Raw genomic sequence first — 21,839 nt, 5'->3', positions numbered from 1 at the left:
TTGTTATATCTAAAAAAAGAGGCATGACCTTTGTAGAGACTTTTTGGATTTCGAAGGCCAGCTATCAGCCATTTGGGTGTGCCATCCCAAAGCCTTTACCAAGGAACCTGTAAGGCTACCAGTTATGAGTGGGGCCCCCCCGGACCTCATCTCCTAACAGACCCAATGGTCCTCAAGCATTCATCCCAACAGCAGCGCCACAGAGAGCCCCAGTGGGTGGTCCACGGTGCAGGGTTTCTGGAACAAAGCCACGCCCTCTTCTGCAGGTAACTGTTCTCTCCAAAAAACAGCCCCTAGCCTGCTACTGGGTCCTGGTGGGAACCGAACAGCTGACAGGCCGTCAGCTGACTGCAGTCGAGCTCAGTCCATCACGGACCGGATGTAATCTGAGCCGCCCTCCCATTAAGTCTGGCTGAAGCAGCTGCAATCAGTCATCTGAGGGAGCTGGTGCAGGAGATCCTGGGCCGCAGAAAAACTTGGAAGGCACATGTCAGTTGCATAAGCAGGCAGCTCAGATCTTGTGACACGGACTCTTGCTTGTGGCCTCCTCTTCCTCAATCCACACCTCCTGGAAAGTTCGTGATGACCAGATGGTGGAGGAAGCCGGCTCTCAGATGGTTCTCCAGGACGTGCTGGCTCCAGCTGAGAGCGGGCCGCGAAGGCATCACAGCCCCAGTCTGAAACGTCCTTGGAAGACGGCGGGGGAGGGAAGTCATGCCGGTGGACAGAGCTTGAGCAGAACAGATGGTTCTCACTTTCCCGGCCTGAAAGACAGCCGGAGGAATTAACCTGCACCAGCGAGCCTCCCCCTCTCCCCACTGCCTTGGGGACGTTTGGCATTGTCAGGAGACATTTCTGATTGTCACATCTAGGTGTAGGGTGCTACTGGAAGCTAGTGGGCAGAGGTCAGCCAGGGATTTTGCTGAAAATCTTCGAACACACACAGTCCCCTGCAAAAAAGAGTGATCGGGCCCCAAGTGTCATTAGTGCCACTTTCGAGAAATCCCAGTCCACCCTAATTTATGGGGCCAAATAGTGGATGGGATGGTTGGGAACTTGGAAAGAACAGGGTTCAAAGGTTGGTGACAAGGAGGTGTGGTGACAGAGAGAAGACGTCTATGCTCATTAAAAGTACCCTGTGTGGGGGCTGGGGGTTATAGCTAGGTGGTAGAGCCTGTGCTTGGCATGCACAGGGTCCTAGGTTCAATCCCCAGTACCTCAATTAAGGGGGAAAAAATAAAAATAAAAACAATAATGAAGCCACAGCCGACCAAAAAATCCTTAAAAACAAACAAACAAAAAACCCAGTGCAGGGGGTAGAGTATATAACTTAATGGTAGAGCACATGTCTAGCATGCACGAGGTCCTGGGTTCAAACCCCAGTCCCTCCATTAAAATAAATAAATAAATAAATAAACTTAATTACTAACCCCCTCCAAAAAATAATTTAAAAAATAAAAATTGAAAAAAAGGAAGTACCTTGGTACAGAGGAGACTGTAAGAATTCTGTGGACTAGATGGCAGGTTCCGTGACGCCAGCCGCCTCTCACCAGCCATCCTGAGGTTTGCACCATGGGCCCGTGTCCAGAGGGACCCAGTGGCAGGGATGGAGGCTGGGGTGAGGGCAACCACACGGGTTTCCCCTCCGCAAGGCTGTGCTGTGCTTAAGTGACCTCAGACGGGGGAGACCAGTGTGGAGCCTCCTTCTAGTTTGCTGGAGAGGACGGGCCGGTCAGATGAGGCTGGCTGTTTGCACTGGACCCTTTCCACAATGGAGGGAAAACCTCCCTGGAATAGATGGGTTCTGGATTCCGATGCACCTTCCCTGCCTGCAACTCTTCTGCCGAAATCTACCACTCATGGGTTCGGAGAATGCCTTGCTCAGCATTATGGGACCCTACACAGTGTTGCTTCTGGTGAAGTTTCAGCTTCACGGCGATGGGATCACACTCAGGTTATTCACCCACCACATATCCAACTGACCCAGAAGCAGCTGGCCTGACAGAGCAGGGGAATCACATGCTGAAGACTGAGTGATGGAGCCTGCAGGGAGGCAGCCCCTGGAAATGTGGGAGTCCAGTCTTACAGATGGAGTTCACTGACTCAGCAATGGCCATATGGTGGTGTCTGTCCCGTGGCCAGAACACAGGGTCTGGGAGTGGGAGTGGCTCTTTTCACCATTTTGTCTTATAACCAAGAACTGGTGCTTCCTCCCTCCTCTTTGGGTTTGTGGGTCAGTTCCCGAGGAGGAGGGAGAGCCTCCACCAGGGACCACGTGGTGGGGGCACTGGATAGGAGGCTGAGACCTGGCCATGGTGGCTTCTCCGACGCTGCATCCATGCAGAGAGGGGAGACACTGTTTACCTGGATGACGAGTTTTACTTATCAAAGAAAAACCTGAGCTACACTCCATGGCTAGGGGAAGTGATCTGTGAAATTCTGGGGACTCTTTAGAGTGCCTTTTTTAAAAAATTATTTTCCTTGAAATCTGAATGTATTTTATTTCCACATTTGGTCTTGGGGAGCAGTAGTTCTTTTTGTTTGTTTTGGGAGGAGGTAATTAGGTTTACTTATTCACTTACTTATTCATTTTAATTTATTTTTAATGGAGGGACTGGGGATTGAACCCAGGACCTCATGCATGGTAAGCATGCGCTCTACCACTGAGCGGTATCCTCTCCTTCTTTGGGGTGCCTTTAATTACACCCATGCCCCCAAGTCAAAGTCAACAGTGAACCACAGCATCCAACAGAGGGCTTGTGATGCTGCAGACCCTTCAGGAGTGAAAGTGTGGGCTCTTTCATCAGAAGGGGAAGGATCCCGACAAGCTGAGGTTCTGGCTGGGGGCACAGGAAAGCAGGGTGTTTCTGGAAGAAGGAAGTTAGGAATATCAACCATGGTCCTCGGTCCAGTTATAGACACTGCGATTTGGCAGAGAGTTCACATCTTATTTTCCTCTGTGTTTGGCATGCATGTGTGTGTGCGCACACAGGCAACACGTGCATAGTACACACAAGCACATGTTCCTACAGGTGCGCACGTGCTCACGGGACTTGTTCTTTCCTTTGGCTTCTAGTCCCTGTCAGTGTTGTCCTGGCAACAGCTCTCCACTTGACAGCTGCTGTTTGTTCTGATTACATTTTTCCCTACGCAGAAGGTCCTGCAGAACAGTGTCACCATCAGAGACACCAGCCACCCCCACGTCCTCAGGGGTCTGCGTCCAGCCCTGAGTCCCTATCCTTACGCTTGGAGCTAGTCACCACCTGGCCTCTGGGCTTTGCCCTTTTGGTAGTTTTCATTTTTTGATGCCTGTTCAACCAAGTCCCCAGATTGAATTCTCTCTGTTAAAATAACTGATATGACTCCTGTTTTCCTTATTTTTTTTCTTGGTGGGGTGGGGAGGAATTATGTTTGTTTATTTTTTAATGGAGGTGTTGGGGATTGAACCTAGGACCCCATGCATGCTAAGCATGCACTCTACCAATTGAGCTATACCCTCCCCCAGTAACTCCTGTTTTCCTAAATTTGGATTTCGTGACTCGGTGGGACTCAGGAGACTCTTCCCTCAAGTCCCACATTTTACCGAATTATACTGAAATTTTACAGAAAACGGAGGCCTGGACAGGGGAGATGCCTTTCTCAAGGTCCCTGTAGTTTAGGGGCCAGACTTTCTTCCTTCCTAGGCAGGGCTCCCACTAGCATCCCATACAGTCTTTTAAGCACCTCTCAAAGCCTCCAGTGGACGAATGGGCCTTTCGTGTGGTGTTCTCTGCCTGTCCTGCAAGAACGAAGCGCTGTCACCTGCGTTCCAGTGTAGAAGAACATCTGAGCCAGCAATGGAAGGGGAAGCCTGATGCAGCCCTCAGGAGAGCGGGGAAGCCACAGCGCCTCCCACAGACCAGCTGAGCATCTCTCCTGTCCTTCTCCAACCATGCTACCCACACCCCAACCCTGCCCTGCCTCACCCCACCTCCCGCAAGCAAGAAGACCTGTGTGTCTATATCCACCCAGCACACAGGCTGGGAGCTGCTTCTGGGCAGCTGGCGACGGCAGAACAGCGCAAGGGCCCTGCAGCTGGGGGCGCGAGTTCCTGCAACGGGCAAATTAGAGCTGGAGTCTGGGTTTCACCACTTACTTCGTTCTCTGCGCCCTCCCGCCATCGGCCTCTGGCTGGCGTTGCAACCTCTGGTGAATACACCTTAAGGAAAATCCTGTTGCTTCCATTCAGACAGAAAGGGTCCTGATCATCCTAAAAGGCAAGAAACCCTTTCGCTCACATAATAAAACTGCTATGACTGGGTTTACATCTCATCTGACGGCAAGACCACTTTTAAAGAAACGGGTGAGGGATAAATTAGGAGCTTGGGATTAGCAGATACCGACTACTATATACAGAGGAGATAAATGACAAGTTCTACTGTATAGCAAAGGGAACAATATTCTAGCTTGTAATAACCTATAATGAAAAAGAATATGAAAAAGAATAGATATATGTATAATTGAATCACTATGCTGTACACCTGAAACTAACATGACATTGTAAATCAATTACACTTCAATTTAAAAAAAAACTAGTTCGGATGAACACCTGTTAGAATTCTCTTCCCCTGAGCCCTAAAATTTTTGTGAGCTGGTATTTCACCAGGCACACAGGAATGGGTAAATAATTGGACCAGCCAATACTTTACAAACATGTTAATTTTATTGAGTAGGCATCAAAGCTTCTCCGTGTGTCAGGTAATGGAGAAGCCGTGTCACACAGATTACAGAGCTATCTTTACTTGAAATAATCTTTCATAAAAGAAAGAAATGAAATACAGTTCTTCTGTTAAAAAAAAAAGTGCATTTGTCCTTACTGGAAGTTTCCTAAAATGAAAGCAAGATGCCCTACATATTGCAAAAATCGGTTTAATGCTTTCATATTTTACAAAGTAACAACCCAACCACCGAAGACAGCTCTTCAATGGGTTCCTTCTCCCGGGATGGACCAGATGGAAAAGAACACCGGCACTGAATCCCAGTGAAAACCTGCATGGGCTCTGGAATAAAGGGCAACTTGGGCAAAGTAGCAGGTGATTCTGACCCTTTTTGCCTCAATGTTTTCTTTCATCTGTGGTAACAAGTAAACTTGGGGAGACAAAGTAATGCATTTCACCCCCAAATCAGTCAAATGAGCCCATAAAAGAAACAAAAGGGGGGAGAAACAGAGGAACTCCGTTCACTTACACCCACAGGCCAAATGCATGTCGAAAGGAACCATGCAAATACCGTTCAACTACCCTCAGTTCAAATGAGACCACCTTGTCCAAAGGGTTGGTGACGGGGTTCAGGCTCTGAGCACAGACTCAGGGGAGCCCCTGTGGCTCTAACAGCTTTGTGGGTGGTGGAAGCCTGGGGCTTCCTCTGGTGTGGGATGGTGACTGGCTCGGTGAGGCGGACTCTGCCTCGTGTCCGAGGCTCTGGGCTGAGGTCCACCTCCAACCACGCTCGTGGTGATTTTCCTGGTTTTGGTCCTAGGTTAGTGGAGACACGCTGCCCCACTCTCACCTGCTAGGTCAGAATTCCAAGGCAGGCATTTGGATTCAGTTCCAAGTAAGTGGGAAGGATGTGTGGGAAACACTGGACGGGCCTCAGGGCTCCTGCCATGGAGAAGGGTTTGCGAGATTCTGAGGGGGTGGCCCCGGAAAGCTCGCCCTCTCTGAGTACCTGTCAGGGCAGCAATGAAAGGGATACTGCTGATCTGGCAATTCAAGCAAAAGGGACACACACGCATGCACCTGCTTGCTGTCTGCCAGGCGGCTGCCCAGGCAGTGTGACGAGGGAGCTCTTCTGCCACCCCTCGATGTGGGGGACCCTAAAATATGGCACCCAGAGAAATGACAGCAAAACCACGGGAGGGGATTAAGAGAAAGACAAAGCGTTTTAACACAGTAGGACGGGGTCCTGTAAGATGCTTGTAACAGTATTCTGCCAATTCATCTTAGAGAAAAACACATTTGGACCTAGAAGTAAACACCAAGGTTAGGTAGTTGTGAGAATCACCTCACAAGGGCAGGATGTTCAGAAGAGGAAGCAGCCCCCTCTCCCGACTGGTGGGTGAGGCCACGTGCCACCTGGGGGGGCACCAGGGCTCCAGGGCCAAGGAAGCAGTGTTATCTGGCTCTGTGATGTCCAGCCTCTGTCCCACCAGCACACACTCACCTGTGACTGAGGGGGAGACCCGTGGGCCTTGGCTCTGCAGCCCTGTCTTCCTGGAGACAGTCCAGACCCATGATGAATCACAGAGGGGGCATGATCAAGGGAGCCACCCTGGAAGACACTGTTCCCACCTCAGCCTGTTCCCGAGGGTCCCCTGTGAACAGCTGAGTCTCTCCTCTGTAAGGAGGGGGGACCACGGAGTGGGCATTTACGGAGACATGAGACACCTGCCATGATCAGGTCCGGTGCTCACTGCCGCATCTGGCCACACTGTGACCCACAGCCAGGCTCCTGTATCAGCTAAAATTCTCTCCACATAGGGGCACTAGTAGACTCTGGGTTTGATGAAGGCTATCCCTGCTATGTTTAGATTTCTTAAGAGTTGTCAAGTTATTGATCTCACTTTCTCTTTTCAACAAAGGTTTATCCAGTGCCTCAGAGGTGTCAGGCACTGTCATAGGCACCAGGAATAAAGCGGCAAACAAAACATACAAAAATTCCTGCCTGCGTGGAGCATACATTCTATGGGGGCTGGGAGGAGGCATAAAATTAATGAATATGAATAATTCACACGTAGCCCTCAGGTAGCAATATATGCACACTAAAAAGATGCACAGAGAGGCAGCCGGGAGGGTGGGATGCATCGGCATGTTAAATGAAGAAGTCAGGGAAGGCCTCTTTGAGAGATATGTTGGAGCAAAGGCTGGTAGGTAGTGAAGGGTGAGCCACGTGGCTGAGGGTGGGTGTTGGGGGAGAACACTTCAGGCAGAAGGCGATGTGCAAAGGCCCTGAGGCAGACTATGTCACTGGGGTAGAGGGCAAAGTACTGGGGTGGGAATGGTCTCTGTAAGGTTGGTTTGTTTTTCATTTAAATTCACCTTTCAGCGTCTGTGAAACATTCTCAAAGAGCTGGCTCCACTAATTTATCCTCTTAAATATATTGAATTGCTTTGGTCTTTTTAAAAAAATATTTAATTACTTTTGTTTGTTTATTTTGGGGGAGGTTTATTTATTTATTTTAAATGGAGATACTGGGGATTGAACCCAGAACCTTGTGCATGCTAAGCATGTGCTCTACCACTAAGCTACACCCTCCCCTCTGGGATGCTTTTTTCTTGAAGCCTATTCAGCCTATATTTAAGAAGCCAGTGGTGCTCCTCATCTTATGTTAAAGAACTGATGTGTGCATGTATGTGTCTGTAGGTTCTTGAGATACTCTCAAGTAGAAGCAATAACAAAAGTAGAAGCAATGGGCATTATTTTGTATATACATAATTAGGGTTGGTTGGACTATTTTTTTTTTTTTGCCAAGTGTGAAACAGCAAAAGTGACAATTTCAGCAAGTTGTTTTGCAAAATACGTGGAACTAGTAATATTGGTGGCCTCATTTGGAGATTCTGGTTTCTGTGCTGTTCCCGCAGTGATATGTATATGAAGTCAGCCCTGGGGAGGGCACAGCATCTTGGTGCTGCACAGACAACACACACACTTATTCCCGAGGGGTCCATGCAGGCAGTCCCCTCTCTCTTCTCTGCTGTGGTGGGCGGTGGGGGGGAGGCGGTGCGGGGAATGTGGAGGAAGGACTGAGCTCGGGGAAACAAAGCTCCCTGCAAAACTGCTAACAGACCATTTAGCATAGTGCTTGGAGCCATAGTGAAACTCTCCCAAAGTGGGGTGCGCGGAAGTGCTCCCTGTAGCCTCTGGGCCTCCTGGGGTGAGTGTGGGGGCACTTCGTCATCATGTGTGCCCAGTGGGTCTCTCTGGGATGGACCACTCCAGACCCACCCCCGTGTCAGCAGACCCACTGTCAGGATAAGTCTTTTTATTTTTCCTCCAGTGGAGGTACTGGGGATTGAACCCAGAACCTCACGCAAACTAAGCATGCGCTCTACCACTGAGCTCTAGCCATGCCCCCCAAGACCCACTGTCAGAATCAAGCTCTGGACCATTGGGACCGGTGATGTCTGAATCAAGGATGAAGCTGTATGCCCCCACCACCCTGGAGCCCCACACTGAACAGGGCCAGTTCCAGCAGAAAAGAGAGTTTATAGTTAGGACAGCGGGGGAAGTGATGCCCAGAGGACTCCGGAGAATCACAACTTTAAAGCTTTTTGGAAGGCCCCAGCCACCGCGGAGCCCTTTCCCCGACGTGTCCGCCCAGGTGACAGCAGACCCAAACTCTGGACAGAGGCAACGTCACTGAGGTCAAGGTCTGACTCTGCAGGGTCGGCTTAGCCATGACACACGTTTCTTTCTTAGTTATTAGAAGCATTGGAAGAAAGAAAAAGAAAAAAAACACTCAAGGAACTTAATTTGTCAAGTCCACCACAACGAGGAAGAATGAGTCACGTCGTAAAGAAAGAAACCCTCCCAAATGCACGAAGTCTTTAGCATTTACTCCACGTCTCTCAGGGAACACGAAAGACTCACACAGAACTTACACACTTGGTTTTGGCAAAGTCTTTTTTTTTTCTTGCACAAATGTCCCACCACTGATGGGTACAGCCCTTTTGTCTTAATGAATGTGAACTATATTTTGATAGGTTAAATTGATTTCTGCAAAGTAGAATAGTTTGCAAAATAAGCTTGTGGACGCCACGGGAGGGGTGGGAGCCACAGAGCCACCACCCAGAGACTGGTGGGAGCTTTGCCTGGAGGATTAGATACCCCAGGGTGTGCCCCCAGAGGAATGGAGTCTTGCTATCTTGAATAATAAATTCCTGACCATCGGCTGCCAGAATTAATGAACCAAATCGCTTTGGAAAACATTACATTTGTAAAGGAACAGATCCCAACTTTTCAGAACTCCACCTGAGCTTCTGGGTGGTAATCGGTAAGAAACGGTCCACAGTTAACTTAGTGAATATAAAGTATTCATTCAAGAGGAAAGGTGCAGTACCAAAATCCAGGAACAGAAACATTGAGCCTCCCATGGAAAGAGAAGAGACAGTTACACAGTCCCACTTTCAGAGAGGATTTGAACAGACAGCAGAAAGCATTTAATCCCCAGTGGAGCCACTTCCCACCTACAGTGAGCCCTCCAAGGGGACTGCCCTGTGACAACAGACGGGTGCAAAATATTGCTCTGTGGCATATTCTGAAAAGAATAGAAAAATAATTTCTATAGTACAGTTTTAAACTTGGCTTGTAAAATATCAACAGAACATAGCATAAAATCTACAAACGGAATACACTTAAAAACACCTTCCTTTAACAATATACTATTTAAAAAAAATCATAGGCCCAGGTAACACATATGCAGTAAGTGTGAAGTAAATTACTGAAATAAACTCCCCTGGGGTTTAGAAGTAGCTGGGATCCTTCCGGAAACTTGCTGCCACTTCAAGCCATCTGACCTTCCCAGAATGGGAAGTTTGGCCAGACCTCAGCTCACAGAGAGGGTCAGCACCCTGGTGTCCAGGACCTGAGCCCTGGTGGGGCTCCAGCCTTTCTGGAATCAGGACTGGCCACCTTTTCTCCAGCTCCCCAAATCTTCCTTCCTTTTCCCTGCTCCCCAAAGGGCCTCCAAGTCATAGAAAGACGTTAGGAGACCTCTTGACCCACATGTGAAAAACACATTAGTTTCTAATAGTTTCCGTCCAGCCTGATGAACTAATTGGGTCCAGGAGCTGTGTGGCCAGGAACCAGGGCTGAACGGAGTGCCGTTGGCGCCCTGGACTAGGAAATGTAATGGAGTGGTAGGCTCTCATGGTTTTAATACTGTTTAGAGGAAGGACGGACCCAGACTGCTCACAAGAGGAAATGGCTGTCTGTAAATAATGTGCACGGGAGGCCATCACGTCAGCTGGGGGCAGCCTCCATAGGTGGCCCAGCACATGGAGTCACCTGTGATGCTGAGAAATTGGGGCCTTCCACGTGGCGGGAGAAGCTTGGTGTGGGCCCCCGGAGGCAGGATCTCAGGCTCCTTTTCATGGCACATTAAGTCAGATAGGGGTGGGACGGAGATGACTGAAATTCAAGGAGCTAGAACAGCTTTTTGATAATACCTATGAATGACACTGCTTGGTTTTCAAGGCTTTCCTTTTTTCTCCTGGTACTACAAATGGACCATTTTTATTCTCAGTTTGCCTTTTCTTCCCTCCTTCCTTCCTTCCTTCCACCTGGCAGAGAGCATGAGAAAGAGAAAATATTCACACAGCCAGTGTTGGAAATTTCCAGTTGGCTGTTTTAATGTGAAACAATTCAGAAACAGACAAGCGTTTACTTTCTGCCTCCTTGACTTCTGGTGTGTGTGAGTGTGGCTTCTGAATGGGCAGGGAAGCATTTTCCAGGCTGGCCGTTTTCACCTTCTAAGAGTGAGGAGCAGAGCAGAAGCTGGTGTCTACAGGTGAAGCCGTATTTCCTGTGACCTTCCAGCTTTGGACGGCAAAGCTTTTGCTCAGCATGACATGAACAATTGGTCCAAGAAGCTGCCACAAAACCTCTCCATGAGAAATTGTTTAAAAAACAACTTTCTTTGTTTTAACAAAAGAAACCCCAGTAACACGAGGGACACGGATATTAGTAATTACATGTTGAAAGTATCGTTTAACGTGAAAAGGAAAACTTTCCAAAAATCTCTTTAAGAGCCTATTTCATAAAGAATTTTAAGGAACCACGTATGCAAGACTTGAATCAATTACTGAAAACTCCACGTGCTGTGGATAATTAAAAACAAAAAGGAATTACTCACAGGAGATACTCAAATTAGTTTATTATAATTCTTCAAACAAGTAAAAAAAATCCCCTCCCTGTTTTGTTTGTTTTTTTGCTGCTCTTTATGTTGGGGTGTGGGGTGGGGTGGGGGGAAGCATCCTTTCTGGAGAAGGAGAAGCTGGCTCCAAAGAAGAGATGGTCTACCTCCTGTGTTTTCTGAAGATACACCCACAGCGAAGCTGGGTGCTTTGTCCTCTTTCTTGGGATTATTAGAGGCTATTCTAAGGCTCTCACAGGTTTTAAAGGATTCTTTTGCTAGTGAGGATTTTATCCATCTTATCTGTATTTCTTGGAAACAAGATCTTCCCTTAGTGAGGCAGATTTAACTCCTCAGTGTCCTTGGCCAAGAATGGTTTTCTCCAGAGGTAATCTTGGAAGGAAGAGGCTGCATATTGCTGCTCAAAACAGGGGAGCTAAGGACACATTTTTTAAAATTTCCTCAAGAAATGTAAGGAGGCACCAAAATAGGGACCGCTCAAGGATGGGGCTGCCCCCTAACGTGTTATGCAGCCAGTCAGAGTTTCCCCCACTCTGAGGAGGGGACCCTGATGGAGTGGCGCCCCTTCACCTGGCTGATCCCAGACAGATGCCGGTGGAGGTGGGGGTGGGCTTCCTTCCCGCCCCCGCCCCAGCCCCAGCCCTCTCCCTCTGGAAAGAGCTGCAGGCCAGGTTCCAAAGCCGCCTAGTGGGGGCTGACACAGTGACCACAGGGTCAACTCCTCGTCTCTCTCCTGGGGCACCGAAGGTCGCTGCCTAGGGGCCCTCCGGCGACAGGTCACTGTGGAAGTGTCTTCAAAGGAGAAATGCGCGCAGGCGGCCATCTTTGCTTCTCCACGGGCAACTCCAAATTGTGAGTTCAGAACCTTGTTTTTGGGACCCCAGGTGTCTTTGGAAAACTCCTGTCACCTGAGCTGCCCGGCACCGGGAGCGATCACTCCACCTCACCGCGCCCTGCGAGGTAGGCTGTCCGGTGCACATCCTACGGACGCCCGCGGCTTGGATGGCAGTGTGAATGTCGCTCGAGCCGGGGGCTGCGGGAGGAGGTTTTGCTTATGAGATGGAGCCACGGATTCCTAAAGGGGCACGGGGACCCCCAGGGCGTCAACGGGGCGGCAGAGCGCCTCCTGTCCTCCGAGGACCAGGGAGGGGCGGCAGGTGGAAGCCTGAGGCAAAGTCGCCACCGCGGTCCCGGGGCCGCGCGTTCGCTTCTCCACCCTGGGTGGCACCGATCGCACGCAGGTGACCGCTACACGGAAGAGGTCAGTCGCTGGGTTAGGAAAAAAAAAGCCAAAAAAAAAGGCATGTAAAACACTCCCTTCTAAAAACAAAGGGCTGCAAATTTCTTTATTTCTCTTATCGAGGAACAAAAATACTCTTGCAATGGCTATTGAGTTTCCACGGGTACGAGGCAGATGCTAGCTAGCACACCCACTTCCAACAGTATGACTTGTTTCCTATCCGTCTACTACCTGAGTGGCGTCAGTGTAGGTTCAGGCACCATTAGGAACGTTTGACCAAACACGTACACAGCACGGACAGCGGCGTCGCCGGCCTTCCGGTGGCCCAGGGCACGTCCAAGAGACACGGACAGCACGGGAAAGAGATGCTCGACGGCCGGAGCCGCGCGGCGCCGCGTTCAGGGCCGGGCCCCGCGCGCCTCGCGCCGCCGCCGCAGCTCCTCGCGGTAGCAGTACGAGCAGTAGTGCTCGGTCTCCGCGCGCCCGTAGAACGCGCAGTTCTCGCGCTGGCAGCGCCGCTGCGCCGGCCCCGGGCCCGGGCCGCCCCGGCCGCCCTCACCGTTCGAGCGCGCGGCCGGCGCGTCGGCGTCGGCGAACTCCAGGCCGTCCCGCGCCGCGCCGAAGCCGTTGGTGTAGGTCTGCGACTTGGGCTCGGCCGCGCCCGCCGCGCCCGCCGCCCCCGGCAGAGCCCCTGGGACGGCGCGCGCCAGCGATTCCACCGTATTGACGGTGCGCAGGGCGGCGGCGCGCGCCGGGCTGTAGCTCTGCGACGACAGCGAGCGGTTTTGCTGCGGATACGTGGCGCACGGCCGCAGCGCGCCCACCGCCGGGGCGCACGCCTCGTCCCGCGCGCCCGCCGCCTGAACATGGATGATGCTCTGGCGCCCCGGCGCCGGCGGGCTCCGGCCGGGGACCGGTCCACTGGCGCCCGCACGCCGCGCGCCGCCGGGGCCCGGAGAGGCCACGCCGCCCGCCGCTGCCCGCGCCGCCCGTGCGCCCGCCGCCGGCCCGGGGCTCGGGCGCTCCTTGAGCTTGAGCACCAGCTGCGTGGGCGGCCCGGCCGGCGGGCCCGGAGAGGCGCGCTCGGGGCCCGGCGCGACTTCAGCGTCCGGCCTGCGCGGCGGCCTCTTGATCGTGGAGGCGGCGGCGGCGGCGGCGGCGGCGTCGCGGCGCCGCTGCTCCTGCTCCGCGCTGAAGCGCTCCTGCGCGCTGGTCAGGTAGTAGCCGATCATCTCCTCGTGGAACTGGTGCCGGTGGCTGGTGAGCAGCAGGCCGGCGAAGATGAACTTGCGCTCGCCCTGCATGGCGGCGCGCAGGATGTTCAGGCTCAGCTTCACGTCCGTACTGTACTTCCAGGCGTCGCCCCGGGGCCCGCCGCTCTTGTCGGCGGGCGACGCGCCGGCCGCCTTGTCCGTGGGCGACGGCGTGGTCTTCTCCGACGGCGACGTGCTGGCCGAGGCGCCCGACTCCTCCTTGCTGCCCTTGCGCGCCTTGGCCTTCCTCTCCTTGCCGCGCTCCGGCGCGTCGCCGTGCTTGCCGTTGGCAGAGTTGGCGCGGCTCATCTTGCCGTGCACCAGGCCGCCCAGGCCGCCCATGTTCTTCTTCAGCTTGATGCCCAGCGTCTTGCTGAGGCTGCCCAGCTTGTTGGCCACAGAGTCCGCGCGGGTCTTGTCCTTTTCCTTGCGCTGCTTCTCCTTGTCCTTGTCCTTGCCGCTCTTGCCATTATTGCTGTTGGAGTTGCTGCACACCGAGTCTCGGTCCGAGTCCAGCGAGTCGGCCAGGGACTGCACGTCCTCTCCCGCCGAGGCCGTCGGGGACTCAGGCTGCGCCAGAGGGGCCTGCGGAGGGGGCGGGGAGGGAGGGTGGGAGGGCCGGGAAGGAAGGAGGTTAGCGACCAGCTGTCCCCACCTGGGCGATGAAAACAGACCCTGTCCCCGCCATGCTGCCTCCAGCCTCACTTTCCCAGCCCAACAGCCTCCTGATTCCCGACCTCGAGCTGCTGCCTTCCCACCCGTCATGGGGGCTAGAAAAGAACGTGGACAGCGACGTCCTGACGTCCTCCAGGCAGCTGACTGGAAGGTCAGTAAGAGGCAGGACTAGGAGCCAGACTGCCACTGACTGTCGCTTGTGCCATCAGTAAAATGCGGTACGAGTACCTGCCTCAGGGAGCCTCACAAAGATTACATACAGGTAAAGGCTGAAGTATGAAGTCTGAGCTTTGCCAACAAGTTGTCTCTCCTGACTCTTCTGGGCACTACCCCACTTGCTTTTCTTGTGTCACTGAAAAAATATTCGTTACGAGCCCCACTTTATGGCCAAATAAACTGATGTCAGGGGAGGACCAATTCTTTGTGAGCACCCCCGACCCTCGCCTTGAAAAACAATCCCTTTTCCTGGGACTTCAGTACTGAGATCTCAAAATCATCAGTCGGATACTTAGAGGCGAATCCCTCTCAGCATCTGAAGGCGGGGATAGCGTGGGTCCTCCCCGGGGGAGGGGGCCAAGTGGGGCGGGCAGCCCCTTTCACACTCTCCCGGAGGGGAGAGGAGGAGGAGGGGATGCTGCGGAATTGCGCTGTCAGTCCCCTGGCTTTTTCAAGGACACACACACAGGTTTTGTAATTAATTCCGTTCCGTGACAGCACACTGTGTTCCCATCTCGGCAGTGAGAGTTCCGTGTTGTGACTTGCCTACGATTTGTTTTCTGAGTGGGCGTGTTTATTCCCTTCCTGGAAAAATTAAGGGAACAAAACATCCCCCCCAGGCACGCGGTCGAACCGGAGGAGCCCAGGCGGCAGGAGCGCGGGCACCGCGGGGATCAGGCGCGGCCCCGCCCAGCGATGGAGAGGATGCGCCCGCCCCGCCCCGCCTGCCCATGCGTCCCAGCGCTCCCTCGCCTGGCTTACCCGGGTCTCGGAGGGGATCCGGATCCACGTCACATTCATGTAGCTGTGCAGAAGGTTCAGCTTGGCTTCCAGCGACAGGATCAGGCTAGCAAGAGAGGCACACAGAGTGAGACGTGCCCCAGCTCGCCGGGGCGCACCCCGCCCGCCGGCCGGTGGGTGCAGGGGCGCCGCTGCCCGGCCCCTCCCCCGGGAAACCCAGCGACAGCCCGTCCCGGAGGTCCCGGGGGTGGGGCAGGGGCACAGGGTCGGGTCTTACTGGGCCAACCGGGCATTGTCATTGTCGTCTCTTCCCCACTCCCAGGCCTTCCCGGGGTCCACCGCAAAGTGCAGAGGCAGCAGCTTGTGCTCCGAATCCGTCAGGGGGATCACGGCTGGAACGCAGAAGAGAGACCAATGCCAGGTGGTCCACAGGCGGGACCAGAGGCTCGAAGTCCCAGCAACCGCCAGGCAGGACAGTCCAGGGCCACCAAGACCAGGTGTCTCTGTGATTAAGGACTCCGAACAGAGGCGTACACAGGACGTCTATGCCAGCAGGAGCGTTCAGGCCGTGGGTTTCCAATCCTCTACTAATGGTTTTTTAAAAAAATGCCCTATTTTTTGTGGACGCTTAATAGTAGTTGAAGGCATTGCCTGGCCTTGACGTGGGCTGTCGGCAGGCGGGTGCCCTCCTTGGGCAGCTAATAAAAAATAGCCTTTTGCTATTTATAAGGAGGGACTCAGGCCAGATAGTGCACTGTGCAAGGTCACCTCCCAGGGAGTTTGGGGCCAGGCCCACCCATCTCCTTCCAGAGACAGGGAGTGAGGGCTGCCTGCCGACCTGCTCATTTCTGAGTTCATTCAGCAAGTCTGTGCTGGTGTGGGACCCAGGGACCCGGTGGCCCTTGCCACAGGGAGCTCACATTCTGTACCAGGGAAGGATAAACAGGTGACATCGGGTGGTGATAAGCCCCTTGAGGGGGGAAACAGCAGGCTGAGAGATCTGTCACAAGCCTTTCTAGGATAGGCCAGCCAGCCTTCCGGGGAGGGAACAGGTAGGTGGAGAAGGCAGTGAGGCGAGAGGTGCCCCTCACTACACCAAAGGGTTGATTCATCAAAACTTTTCCTGACTGAAAGCCGCCTCCACTCCCCACCCCCTACCGCCCTGCCCCGGTGGGCAAGATGATGGCCCACCTCCCAGAGGCTGTGTCGGAGGCAGTGTTTACAGGTGTGTCTGGGATCTGCTAAGAGCTGAGTGAGCTGCGGTGGACCCAGTAGGATCAGCTTCCTAGGGACAGGCTGACTCCTGTTGTCAGGGACAGAGGAACAGGAAGGTGGCGACCCCACTTCTCCACTTCTGTTCTCTGAGTGGCAGCTTCCGAGGGAAGGCTCCCTGTAGGAAGTCCCACCCCTCAGCTTCGAATCAGGCCCCTGGGCTTGACCATGCCAGCTGCTTTGTTTGCTGGAGCCAGACCTCCTGGCTTCGTGCCAGTGGCTGGCTGGTGCCTGGGGAGCCAGCCTGCCCAAACCTGGGGGATGCAGGGATGCAGAGGTGCAGAGCAGGGCGCTGGTGCATCCTCAGATGTGCCACTCAGACCCCTCTCCACCAGGGGCTGTCACCTCTGCCATCCCATCAGCTGAGGAGGCAGGTGTGGCCGGGTCCCCTTACAGGTGGGGAAGTGGGCTAGGAGCTGACAGCTCGTGGGGCACGGGGGCTCCCGTTTCCGGCGTATCCTCACCCATTCCAGCACTGGAGTGCCTCTCTTTCGCTCGTCTGCTGGCGGCCAGATGCTGCCCAGCCCTGATTGAACACATGGTGCCTCCCACAGGCTGCTTTCCTTTGGCACCAAGGGCCTCATCTCTGGGGACAGTGAGTGCCTGGGCACCACTCCAGCACACAAAGGGCCCTCCTCCTGCCCAGGGTTTACCCTCCCCTTCTTCCCTCCTCCTCTGCCCCACACCCACCACGTGTCATTTCCCTGTGATTCACCACAAGGGTGCCATGGCAAAAACACAAAGGCAAATAAATAAGTAATAATAAAGACGTAACATCTAAGTCTGAATCTCATTAAGTTGATTTGTGAATGGGAAATTGGCAACACTGACTCACTGCTGCCCTCCAGTGTTGCTAAGGAGAAAATGTGACCCCAGAGCATCCTCTTCTGCCCCACCCCGGCTTACACCCCAGAGGAGGGAAACACAGCTGGGCTCCGGATTTTCCATTTAATCTGGATAGAGACTAGGCTGCGGTGCTCTGGTTTGGGAGAGCAGGGGCGGCTTGATCTGCCCTGACTTGGTCACAATACCCAGGCCACCCTACCCAGGGCTGAGCTTCAGGATAGTCACACCCAGGAGCCAGTCCCATACTTCCATGAGTCACAACAACAAAAGAGAGAGGGTTGGCCCGGCTTCCCACCCACGGGTGGGGACAGGGGGTAGAGGCTCCCTCCGTAGACACCTTTTAGGGCTGCATGACTCCCTGGAAGGCTCGGTAAAGGTGCCCACTCCAGGCTCCCAGGCAGATGGCCAAACCAGAGTGTCCAGGAAAAGGATCCTAGGACTCTATTTTAAATAAGCACCCTCTGTGGTTCTTAAAAGCAAGCAAATCTGGAAGACACTGTTCTCGAACAATAATCTGTTAGGAGCAGTTTCTGTGGGTGCAGTGTGGGTGATTTGGGGTCTGGCTGTCCACCTACCCAGGGGAGAGGTGCCTTGGGAGTGTCTGTCCAGCTGCTAGCATTAGGAAGGAGCTGGTGCTTACTTGCACCCATGGGCCGGGAGCAGAAGCTCTGTGGGAAGTTCTGGGCATGTGTTTAGGGGTGGGGGGGCTGTCTCCCTCACCCCTTCCCACCGGGGTGCCTTATGAAGACGGGGACCTACAGGTGGACCTTTGGAAGGAATCTGCCTGCCAATCAGGAACACCTATTTTAGACTCTATTTGGATCAGAACCAAACTTCTGTTGCCTTGAAGCACTATGATTTTGGTTTCTTTGTTTTAGACAAACCAAATTAAGTAGTACAGCTGAACAGCTCCCTCGGCCTCACCTTCCTACCAAAGGGCTCCTAGGAATTCCTACACTCAATAGCTGGGCTGGAATTGCCTGCCTGCCCACCGACCTCTCCCTGCCCCGCAACACACAAAGCAGAAAGTTGGAATCACCTGAAGACGCTAGAGGCTGGCCACCTAGCAGGCTCCTGAGCCCGGATGTCGGGAGGCATCTTCTCTGCGAGGGCAGAGCCGTGCCCTGCGGGTCAGGGCCGGGGCCACAGGGCCCGGGAGCCCCACCTGTAGCTGTCTAGGCTAGGGAGACCTCGCAAACAGGCCCCCTGTGAGCATCAGGTCCTTTGGATGCTTCTGCCTCTCACTTTACACACTTAACTTCTCCCTGGTGGAAACCTGGCCGCCCCCAGAGAGGGGGTAGTGATGCAGTAGCTTGCCCTCCGGTGGCAAATAACCATGCTTTTCACAATAAGCCTGCAAACTTTGTTTTTGCCTTTGAAAAAACTCTCCTACCTTTCAACCTGGAAACATAGAAGCAGCCTTTCAGACTCGCCTGGACAAAGGGGAGCCACAGCAGCAACATACGTTCAGTACTTATTTTCCAAAAAAGAATGGAGACTTCTGGTTCCTGTTTGGGATGGAAAAAGCTGGAAGAGCCACGTCCCACCGGCAGAACCACAACCAGCCAGACGAACCACAAATTCAGAACTCTCCTTTAACCCATGAGAGACCTAAGTCATAGGCAACTGGCTAGCCCCAAGTCTAAGGTGCCTTTGAGGAGAGATGGCTGTGTGCTTATTGGGGCAGACTCAGCTGGACCCCAGTAAGAAGAATTCAGCTAAGATTGTTGACAAGTTGGTAAAGGAAGGGTGTAGCCTAGGGAAAAAATGCAGAACTCTGGGGGCCACAGATATAAGGGGAATTCACAGTCACCTGCAGGCTAGAATTCTGAAAAAGTGTCCTTCACAGACCTTTGCCTTCTGTACTAAGGAAGAAACTGCAGAGGGCAGGGCCACACTCATTGCTGGCCTTAGAGCACTGGGCCTTTCCCCAGTAAAGTTTGAGGTGGGGGCAGAAAACAGGTAATAAACCATTTTTTTCTCAGGGGGAAGGGCAGGAATATGTGCTGAATCCAGAACCACAGCTGGGGGAGGTCACTCAAATTCAGGGACACAGCACCCGCCTAAAATAAAGCCTTAATCAGAGTAACAGAAACATTACCATTCTGGGCTCCCCTTCTCACACTGCACTCTACTGCTAGACAAGGGGCAAAAACCTGGAGAGAGAACCTTGCTGACATGAGGCACAGCTCAAAGGGTGCAGCAGACAGTGAGAAATACCAGCCCCACCATAAACACAAGATATGACTTGAGAAATCTGAAGGCAGGGTAACCATGGCAACATCAGATCCTGACTAGACTGGTCCAAACCCCCCCACAGCAAAAGAAAAAGCTTGCCTAGTTTCAGGAATCAAAACGATGTACCTTAGTCTATATTGTCCTACTCAAGATGGCTGGCTTTCAACAGAAATATTTTTGGCGTAAGAAAAGACAGGAGGAAACCGACACATTGACAAGAGAAAAGACAGGTGACAGAACCAGAGAGACAACACAGGTATCGAAGCTATTAGACACAGAATTTAAAATAACTCACTAATAAGTTAAAGACTCTAGTAGAAAAGATAGACACCATCCAGGAGCTGAGGGTTGATTTCAGCAGAGAGAAAAAAAAAATCTATGAGCGTCAAATCAAAATGTTAGAAATTAAAAAAAAGCCACAATAATAGAGATAAAGAATGACTCTGAGGGGCTGTTCAGTAGACGTTACACAGCTGAGGAAAGAATCTGTGAGCAGTAAGACAGGTCAACAAAAATTACCCAAATTATTAATGAAAAAGAATATGGAAACAAATATATGTGTGTGTGTATATATATATATATATATATATATATATATATATATATATATGTATATATGTGTGTGTGTGTGTGTGTGTGTGTGTATGACTGGGACATTATGCTGTACACCAGAAACTGACATATTGTAACTGACTATACTTCAACTAAAAAAAAAAAATTACACAAATTGAAACTTTGAGAAAAAAAGAGTAGCGGGGATGCTGAGCAGAACATGCAAGATTAGTGAGGCACTGTCAGATAGCCCTAGGTGTGTGTAAGTGTAATCTCCAGAAGGAAAAGTGATAGAGAAACAGAACAAAGAGATATTTAAATAAATAATGGGTGACATAATTTATTTAAATATTTCCCAAATGAATGACAAACTCTACCATGGATCCAAGAGGCTAAGGAAAAAAAAAACCAAGCAGGAAAAACAAGAACAAATCCATATATATAGTATATTCAAACTGTGAAAGACCAAAGACAAAGAAAATCTTGAAGGCAGCCAGAGTGAAAAAGTCAAGTTACAGACAGCAAAACAGATGTAAAAATCACAGCAGACTTTTCACGATCAAACAGGTAGGACAGGAGACAATGGAGTGACGTCTTTCAAGTACTGAAAGAAAAAACCTGCTAATCCAGAATTCTATACCCAGCCAAAATATCTCTGAAGCAGGAAGGAGACATACAAACTTTCTCAAGCAAAAATGAGAAAACTCATCTTCTGTATACCTGCCCTGGAAACTGTTAAAGGAAATTCTTTAAGCAGAAGGCATATGCTATTGGTAGAAACTTAGATTTACACAAAGAAATGAAAAGTGATAGACATAGAATAAATGAATTTGAAAATGAAATTTTGTTTTCTTCCTCTTAATTACTCTGAGAGAACTAAGGCAAAGAAAGCAGCTGTGTGTGATGTGTTTATAGCATATGCAAAAGTAAAGTGTGTGATAATAGTAGCACAGGGGACGGGAGGGAGAGTTTTGGATGTGTTGTCATAAGGTCTTTATACAACACAGGAAGTAGAATGTTATTTGAAAATAGAGTCTCATTAATTAAAGATGTTTATTGTAAACCTTAGTGAAATCACTAACAAAAATAGATGTTAAATAAAAAACAAGATCTGTATAGCCCAGGGAACTACATTCAATGGCTTGTAATAACCTATAATGAAAGAGTATGAAAAAGAATATATATGTATGTATAACTGAATCACTATGCTGTACACCAGAAACTAACACAACATTGTAAACTATACTTCGATAAAAAAGTCATCACCCTTACCAAAAAAAATTTAAAAATTGTGATATAATAGTAAATCAACAGTAGAGATAAAATGAAACCAAAAAAAAAAAGCTCAATTAACCCCTAAGAAGACAGCAAAAGACAAAAAAAGGAACAAAAAACAGATGGAACAAGTAGAAAAGAGATAGCATTGAATGTGAATGGTCAAAACACACCAATTAATAGACAACCTTGTCAGGTGGGATATAAAAGCAAAACTCAAGTAGATACGGACTATGAGAAATCCATTTTAAAGATGAAAACATAAATGGGTTAAAAGATGCTAATAAAAAGAAAGCTGAGTGACTCCAGAGCAAGGACTGTTACCAAAGATATAGAGGAACATTATATAATGATATGGGGGTCAACGCTCCATGCAGATGTCACAGTCCTACATGTGTATATGGGCTTCAGAGAACACGAAGCAAATGCTAACAAAAATGAAAGAAGGACAAATTCACTGTGGTTGGAGACTGTGCCACGTTTCTCTTAGCCAACAGACAGCACAAATACACAGAAACCAGCAAGGATAGCGTAGACTGAGCTAATGAGAACTTGAAGTGACACTTAGAGAACCCAAAACAGCAGAATACATATTCTTTTCAAGACCCCATGGAATGTT

At 51.2% G+C, this 21,839-nt stretch overlaps 1 protein-coding gene and 1 non-coding gene across 2 annotated transcripts in view; both read right to left on the bottom strand.

Moving 5' to 3' along the window:
• Positions 1–2,606: 2,606 nt before the first annotated feature.
• Positions 2,607–2,681, bottom strand: TRNAG-ACC (transfer RNA glycine (anticodon ACC)). Its single transcript has one exon. It is a non-coding gene; the product is annotated as a tRNA-Gly (tRNA).
• A 9,487-nt stretch (positions 2,682–12,168) lies between these two features.
• OTUD7A (OTU deubiquitinase 7A) overlaps positions 12,169–21,839 on the bottom strand; it is a 208,576-nt gene continuing 198,905 nt past the window's right edge. The window contains exons 12-14 of the mRNA XM_072950654.1: positions 15,315–15,429; positions 15,059–15,143; positions 12,169–13,990 (exon numbers count right to left, since the gene is read on the bottom strand). Coding sequence (XP_072806755.1) covers positions 12,551–13,990; positions 15,059–15,143; positions 15,315–15,429 — 1,640 coding nt within the window. The 3' untranslated portion in view covers positions 12,169–12,550. The remainder of the gene's footprint in view (positions 13,991–15,058; positions 15,144–15,314; positions 15,430–21,839) is intronic.

The sequence above is a fragment of the Vicugna pacos genome, chromosome 27 (assembly GCF_048564905.1).
Source record: "Vicugna pacos chromosome 27, VicPac4, whole genome shotgun sequence".
Taxonomy (NCBI): domain Eukaryota; kingdom Metazoa; phylum Chordata; class Mammalia; order Artiodactyla; family Camelidae; genus Vicugna; species Vicugna pacos.
This window is presented reverse-complemented; position numbering and strand designations above follow the sequence as displayed.